Genomic DNA, 8,884 nt, shown 5'->3' with positions numbered 1-8,884 from the left:
CCAGATAATAAGTGGCGGCCGCCAAATAATTATCTGGCGGCCGCCAGATAAAATATTTTTCTTACGTGGCACCAATGGGCTTCCGTAGTTTAAAGATATAGGATTATATTAAAATATTTCATCTTAAATATTCAGATTTCTTCTTTTCTAAAAAAAATTTTAAGGTTAAACATCATATTTATCATTTTAAGGTACATGTATGTCTGGTAGGTAATTTGTTATGCAGCTTTAATTCATAAGTAAGAAGATGGGTGGATAAGGCGTGTAAAATAACCATACGCGGTCGGACAGGCTACTGAAAAATTAAAGTATCAATAAATCTGATGGGTTTTTTTAAAATCATTGAAAACAATATATATTTAACGAATCATTGAATTTTAACCTATAGGTATGTTCAAAACTTGGAATATGTTGACTCAAACAGGCGTGTACGTATCAAAACCTGCAAATACTGTCATTTTTTAGAACTTCAGGGCATTTTCTTTTATAGAGTGGGTCTTTGCTCCATATTTTTCTCATTGTCTAATTAAGGTCGATTTGAAAACAAACCGATTTCAATCAACAAAAACGTGGAGAGATGACCCACTATACATTAAAAATATCATTTTGTATCCCAACAATTGAACGTTTTGAAAAAATAATACAAGTCCGGTAATTCGTGACCTTAGTCACACATAATATTTAAAAAGCCCACTTTGTTGTGTCTGAAATGGCTCAGTGGTTAGAGCACCTGGCATAAGCTAACCTTATATATCTAGGGTTCTTATGTTACGGGTTCGATACCACCATAATTTCCGACAATATTTTTTTTCTTATTTTTTGTTAAATATATTAAAAACTGACTATAGTTAGAAATTTTGCTTTTGCAAAGTTTTATTATAATATATTTGAATAGATTTAATTGGGGAAACATAAATTCAAAATTGTATTTCACTACTAAACCGAATGGGCATTTGCGCCATCTTATTCCCCCATCTTCTTTTTAAATATGTAACATTCTCTCATTCGTATTGTGTACAATTTACAACTCAAGGTTTTCCCATGTGTCAGCGATGCTTAAAAAAATTCCAATCTGATGAGAACTACAGAAAAATAAAAGATTTATTTTGCTGTGCCAAGTGGCGCTTTTTTTTTTTATCAAGATAAAAGCCATAAAAGGGGGTTGTTTAAAAGCTAGCTAGTAACTTTTAGATAAATCTTTCTTAACCCAAAAGATATTTAAAAGGTCTTTTTTTTAGAGTACACGCGAGTGAAATTTTGAGACCTAGAATTATAAAGTAATTAAAAAACCGGTGCCAAACTTCCTCAATTATACTCAAGAGTATTGTTATATTCTTTAAACAAGTGTTTCCTTCTCTTCTATTTTCTTACTATGTTTATATACAGTATTCTATATATGATATCTTAAGATGTTCTAATTATATTCAGATTTGTGGGGTTTTTTTTTAAATACAGAAATAATATCATACAAAAATTAAAATTTCTCAAATAACAACCATGAATAGAATTCATTTATTACAAAAATGACTTAACATTTCTTATTTTTAAATTCCTCTTTCCGTTTGTAAAAATAGAAATTATGAAACTTGATAGCATTGAATTCTTTGTTACAATGTTTTTTATCGGTTCTTGTGTTAATCTTGATGCAAGTTTCTATAATGCAAAGGTATTAATAATTTTGCGTCATTACTACAAAATGTATTGTGTGTTGCTGCATTTAAAAAAAAGTTTGCATATATTATAACAGTCGCGCTTCGGATTGGTCATTAATATCGCAAATATTTGTATGTATTTGTTTCGTTTATACATGAAAGTGTTCTATAAAGAACTAAAATTGATTAGTTATACAGTAATTAAGGATGTTTACATTTATCAATCATTATCATCATTATGAATATTATCCTTAATAGAAATCCAATGATCAATATTGTGAAATTAATCATCATCATCATCATCATCATCATCATCATCATCATCATCATCGATACATGTATCATCATCACAATCATCTTCATCATCATCACTGTCAAATGTGTCATATTCAGTAAATATAAATAAGGACATGAAGCTTTCAACTTCTATCAACATTTTAATAACAATGAAATCAATTTTGTTGAATAATAAAAGATACATTCAGAAGACAATACACAACAATACAATGAACCACTCACCCACTCTGCACTCACACACAGCTCTGTCGTTGAAATCATTATCGATTTTCATCACAAATTTCAATTCCTTTTCAAACACCTGTTTCAAACATTGTATATATTTGGATATGTAGACTGAAATAAAAATGGTAAAACTAAACCTACACACAGTAAATACGTCATAACTTACAATAATTTGTATATACAAAATTGTTTTATAGTTCATGTTCGTAGAACACATATAAATCTTACTTGCACAGACACACATCAAAAATACCATAAACGAGGATTAGTTTTAAGAAATATGATAATCATTGACTGAATCTAACTCTGAATTGTTAAAGAGAGTAGAAACAATTCGTCACATCATTTTTTATGCATTCTTTTTAAATCTCTAAAAATTAAACACAGTGAATTTGTTTTCAAGAAAAAAAAAACAATGCTTCAATCCACTCAAATTTTGATACACAGAATTTCAGACTACAAAGAAATCAAGATCTATGCTTGACAGTAAACGTTGTGTTTCTTTTTAACAGACTGACATCATAATCCTCATGGAATCTCTCACATCGCAAATTTTGTATTCCATCACGTCCACTCCAAAGGCCACGTAAAATTAAAATAGATTAATGTTAAGACCTAGATATCACATGAGACCAGGAAGGGAGGGGGGATGAAACAATTCTCCCAGAATTCCCCTGCCCTGTACGGAGGTAGGACGCTATAGATCCTTCAGGGCGGCTAACTGTCTCTCTATGTCGTCGTCCGTTACCCGAGATTTCGACGTCTCCCCGAGACCTTTACTCGGAGCAGCTGGCGCATGTACCATCTATAATGAAAATAATGGATATTTAGGATTGCAGTAAAAAGTTTATAATCCTACAACATAACACATACTAGATTTCAGGGTGTTTTTTTTTTTGTCTGCGGAAAAGTTTGCAAAATTTTTAATCTGAGAGCTTTATAGTTTGCACAAGTAATATTTGCAAATACAAAGTCTTATAAATAGTACACAATTACTGATATAAATTCTGCATGTTTTATGTCTTAAGATTTTGAAATGAAATACATGTACTGGAAAACAGATAACAGCAAAATCTTTACAAATGTAGTGTTTAGTGATTGTAGGGCTTAATTTTACCTTGCCGGTGATCTCGATTCCGATCTCGTCCAGAACCTGACTGACGACAGCGTCAGATTCCTCCTCATCTCCCGATTCTCCAAGAATGTCGTCCAGTGTATCGTTAACTATCAAAAGGAACATCAATACCATCAAATATCTCACTTATCCGAGTGAATCATCAGTTAATTACCTGTGTCATCAGTAACATACAAATATTTTTAGGTTCTATTAACCTTTAAACACTTGTTCTTGTTTAAATAGGTCTTTTGAACTAAGGAACATGTAATAAAATATTCTGTAATTTTGGAAGTCAAGAGTTTTAATTTTTTTTTTTTTTTTATCTACTTGAGCTACTCATCAAATGGGTGTGTAAACAAGAAAACAAATTAATGATATATAAGTTTTTCATAATACTTATCATGAGAAACAATTAAACTTAATGTAATTCCTGGGCCATTAACAATGCCACATTAAGAAATAAATCTATACTTTTAAATTCTGTAACATCTATTACACGGGTAATATTCTTTATCAGAATTAACCCACCCCATGATCCATGTTGATTTTTTAACTTATTGAAAGGCAATTAAATACAATTATCAAAAACACATTTTAACCTCTGGTAATAACTGGATTATCAACATTAAGAAATCAATTTGGACTTTTAAAAGTACTATAATATATAACAGAGGTGTTATATTAATCAAGGCTCTCTGTATGATTCCATACGATCATGAAAAAATCCAAACACAATTAATGAATTGAGTGGACTCACTCATGTCCTCAGACATGCCCATCTTCATGTTCTCTCTCTCAAACTCCTGCATCATCTTGGCCGTCTTCTGGGGATCCATCACTGTGTTCATCTGCTGCATCGTCTGAAAACATGGAGGAGAAACAAACAAGCATTAGGGGCAAATTATAAATGTCTCAATTCATTATTCACAATAGAATAAACTCTTAATATCAATTATTTTTGAATGTCTATCTTACACAGCAATAGAGTTTTATAACTGCAATAATCCTGATAGACAATACCACAAATTTTGTGGTGTAAGGGGAATAACTCTAACTGCAATATGGAGAAAAATCTTTCTGACAGAGTGATGTTATTTATGTACTGTGCAACCTGTTTGAAAAATCCGATACAAATGAATTTGTGGTTAAAGGGGAATAACTCATTTTAAAACCAACAATGTGTTGGTGATTGGTTAGTTTGTTGTACCTTGGTAGTTGTTGCCATGGCTCCGGCCATTTTCATGTTAGAGTGCATCAACTGAAAAAGACGCATTAATCTCGTAAAGTAAATTTAATTGAAAACATAGGACCGTTGCAGCATACATTTATTAATGTCAAAAATTATTTTGATATTCATAAACAGTATGAAAAAGTTGGTAAACTCATGAAAAGATTAATAAAGGAGAGTATTTTCCTTTGTTTTTTTTCTTTTATTCTCTAAAGATTAATGTACATAAATAAAGTGTTTTCTGCTTTTAATACCTTTATTTTTTACAAGGGTGCTTCACTCAAACGTGTAAAAAATGAAGGTATTACATGTAAAAGCAGTATACACAGCGAGAACAAACTTTAATAATTCACAGTTGCAATACAAGAACTGGATGCTGATAAACTTTTACGAAATTAGAAATGCATTCTGGTTGCAAAGCATTCCTGAAGCGTAATTAATTTTGCTGGTTCTGTGTTGTTTTACCTTTTGCTGGTTGCCTATCGCCGATATTTTGGATCCTACAGAGTAACTCTTGGTTTGTTGTTTCCTAATTGCCACTAGTTGTTTTGCTAAGACTGTCGCTGCCTAAAAATCACAAAAATTTCATAATGTCTAATTGTCAATGTTTAAAGGGACTTGGACACGATTTCACTTAAAATTTTCATACTTTTATTTTTCCATTTTCAATGTTTATACTGATAAATAAAGAAGTTTATAATGCTATGTCAAAATTTGAGAGTCAAATATCAAGTTATAAGCAAGATACAGAGTTCATAATTCTTTGTTTTGTAAACAAAGCTCGAACATTGTCATTTTTTACATTTGTGTTTTATTGGTGTGAGTTTCAATCAAATGTACTTTTCTTTTGTTGATAATAGTATTTATGAAGATATTGAATAAGTTTAAATTGTTTTTACATGTCATTTTGTCTAAGAAATGGTTATTCTCTACATTACATTTTTTGTAAACAGCTATAAGACTCGAGCTTTGTTTACATATCAATCAGTTCTTACCTCTGTATCTCGCTTGTAACTTGACTTTAACATTCAATATTTTAGTCAATCATTTAAAATGCACCAGTAAACCATTTTATACATAAAAAATAAAAATAAAATTTTTGATCTCAAATCGTGTCAAAGCAAACCAGTACTGTGGAATCATTTAAATTTGTGGGGGCCAATTTTTGTGGACTGTAATTTCATGGGGGAGGCCTACCCATCAATATCACAAAAATTGAGCCACCATGAATTCTAATGATTCCACAATATGCAAAATAAAGTCAAGTACATGTAATTATTAATTATTGGTGCAGTTTATAGGAACTAACCTGTTTATTGCCTTGCTTTGCTGCTTTCTTGATTTCCATTTCCTATTTTACAAAAAGCAACCAGTTAGAAAACAAGTATAAAAAACAAAGGAATTCGTCTTCATCATTAGAACCAACTACGGTAAATTCAGAGTAATGGAGTCATTTAAACTTTGCTATTCATTTCTTTTAACATGTATTTGATTTTTAGAAAGTCAGGTTTTTTTTATAGAAATAAGGGATCATTCTTTGAATATTATGAGGTAATAATTTCTTTCAGAGCATGATCAAATCTACATGTACCATAAAGCCTGAAGAGCTTTGTGTTAGATTTGATCCCGCACTGAAAGAAATTATTTATTTACCTCATAATATTCAAAGAATGATCCCTTATTACTTATATTTATATATATTTCGGCAATTGTACGATTAAATATTAGAATATTCATTATGCAAACCCCTCTTGCGCCCTAACAATACGTCATTGGAATTTATAGGACTGTATACACAGGCACTTCTGAGAAAAAAAATTTACCCTATAGTATAATAATAACACACACTATAGGGTAAATTTTTTTCTCAGAAACAAGTGCCTGTGACTGTATAGTACAAAATTGATTCGTAGTGTTATCTCGGACAAAGATACTGAAAATTGTAAATATTAAGATTTAACTAACTGTGGGTTAATGTACACAAATAAACAAACAATAATCATGTGTGACGTAATAAAAATGACCTCTTAGCCAAAAAACTAATTAACACAGAGACTTAATTTTGTTTTTATTAATAAAGTTTATATAAGTAAAATATACGGAACCATATTTGCGAATGTAACTAAATATTTCTAATTGAACAATGAAAACCTACATGTACTGTACAGGTCTTATTTCAATGAGTGTCATTTAAACTGTGCACTCTGTCATAACTTATAGTAAGTTAATAATTCTACTGATCAACTTAGACTCACAATTCTCTTCTCCTCTTTCTCAAGCTGCCCACGGTCCCTCGTGAGATCCCTCTGGGTTTTACGCATTGTTCTATCATTTTCTCTCAATTGCTCTGCAACAGCAATAGAACTATGAAAGGGATTAGCTTCTAATCTAACATAGAATTGTTATGATTGAAGGATTCTAAAGCAGAGTTTGAGTACCATAATTTTTAGTATATCTAGAATAACTGATTTTAAATATCATATACCGTAGTTAGATTAAAATTGCTATATACCGGTAGTTTAATTTTACCCGAGTGTATAGATTGTAAAATAATGTAGTCCAGAGAAATCAGCAATAAATTGGAATAATAACAGTTTACCCTGTTTGTTGTTTTTTTTTAAAACTTTTACTCCACTATTGGTAAAAAAGTGAAACAAACATCAAAGGACCTGTGTCTTTGACATGTTTAGTGTTTCCTGGACTACATTTACACCCATGCACCCTCCTCCTCTCATATTATCTTCTGCATTATGCTAGTGCTACATACTGATGACTTATCTGGATATAAAGACTATACTGCTATACTTGTTAACAATTCAATATCCATGTATAAGAGGCAGGGCTTACTTAAAGCAGAAGATAATTTAAATTGAAGACCGATCCGCTTGTCACTTCAATTTCTTTAAGCTAACACCAAAAGGGAACCCTGAGAGTCACCTTGAGCATGTTGAGCGGACAAATAAATTTCAGAAGCTGCATGCAGACCATGACCAGAAGATGAGAACCCAAGAAGATACAAAGCTTGGGGACTGTTCCAGTGTTCTTGAGTTATATCGTGTTTGTTTGGTACTGTCAGGGACGTATACATCCCTGGTACTGTATACATGTATGAATTACTTTACTATAGCTATTTCACACTTTTCAGTTAAAACATTCAGTTCAAAGAAAGGAGTATGAAGCTAAGATAAAGATATAATAAAAAGAAAGTTTACATATTACAAAAAGAACTTCACATTCATTAATGATTTAGCCCCAAAGCCCGAACCAGGTAGCTGGTAGGACACAGATCTTATGAAAAATTCCATTCACCATTTCATACACTTAAAAACTATTCAGTGTAGTATGTACATATGTAGTGTATCCTACCTTGGACGGTTGGTTTCTTTTTAAACATGGTGCTTTATTTCTTCTGACACAAACTATGGACACAGACTAGAGTTAATATTCTGGCGTGACGTGAGTTAATTCGGGAGCTATTGATATTTCTTTGTACACTCTCTCATGATCGTGACGAAGTTTGTAAACACGGAAGTGACCTAGACCCGAGGTGACGCTAAATACCCATAAACTACTGTTGACAGAAAATGCTAATAACATCAAACCATATAGAAGCGGAGTGATTCATTTCCTTTAGGTTTTTGAAAAGTGATTTTGAAATAGACATTTCTATAATTATTTCAAAGGCAAATATAGTTATTCAGATTTTTATCTCTCCAAAAGTAGCTGTCTACTTAAATGTTAAATAAATTAACTTACACTGTAATTAAATTGGAAATTTCATAAATATCAAATGAAATATTTCATTTAATTGGCTGATCAATTTAACAATGCTAATATGCCTTTATAATGCACAGCTTTTTCAAATAATTGATTACAAAAAATTAAGAAGTACTCTTCAAATCTTTAAATGTTCATAATTAATAAAGGATCATTTATAGTTGAGAAATCAATGACACTAGTACTAACTATAATGATAATGAAATCGTATCAAGCATATGCATGCAAGTGGAATGTTCAATGATGATTAAACAACTAGGCTAAAGTATGAAAATAAATGTACTAGTGTATTCTTTTTAAATTAGTTAAATATATGACCAAAAAAAAATACCTAATCTTTTTTATGTGAATGTTAAAATAATCAACAGAAGATCAATCCTACTAGAGACTTTAGCAATAAGTTATTCAGAAGGGAGAAATATTTACACCCGTTTGTGACTGAAAGTACAATAGATCATGCAAACCTATATATGGAACAGAACATCAGCAGAATTTAATTGGGAAATTGGTATTAAAATATGAATCAGAGGACAATCTGTATAAGACAGATATTTGGAAAACTGCACTTCTCTATTGTAACATGAAAGT

General features: G+C 31.0%; 1 protein-coding gene across 1 annotated transcript; it reads right to left on the bottom strand.

The window, feature by feature from the left end:
• Positions 1-2,075: 2,075 nt before the first annotated feature.
• LOC128168956 (charged multivesicular body protein 2b-like) lies at positions 2,076-8,056 on the bottom strand. The gene is made up of 8 exons (XM_052835120.1): positions 7,886-8,056; positions 6,775-6,866; positions 5,829-5,870; positions 4,985-5,086; positions 4,499-4,549; positions 4,049-4,151; positions 3,292-3,398; positions 2,076-2,979 (listed from the first exon to the last, which is right to left on the bottom strand). The coding sequence occupies exons 1-8, from the start codon at positions 7,911-7,913 to the stop codon at positions 2,872-2,874; spliced, it is 633 nt and encodes a 210-aa protein (XP_052691080.1). The 5' UTR covers positions 7,914-8,056; the 3' UTR covers positions 2,076-2,871.
• Positions 8,057-8,884: the final 828 nt, after the last annotated feature.

This window comes from Crassostrea angulata, unplaced genomic scaffold, assembly GCF_025612915.1.
Source record: "Crassostrea angulata isolate pt1a10 unplaced genomic scaffold, ASM2561291v2 HiC_scaffold_72, whole genome shotgun sequence".
Taxonomy (NCBI): Eukaryota; Metazoa; Mollusca; class Bivalvia; order Ostreida; family Ostreidae; genus Magallana; species Magallana angulata.
The sequence above is the reverse complement of the archived record's forward strand: the minus strand, read 5'-3'. Positions and strand labels throughout refer to the sequence as shown.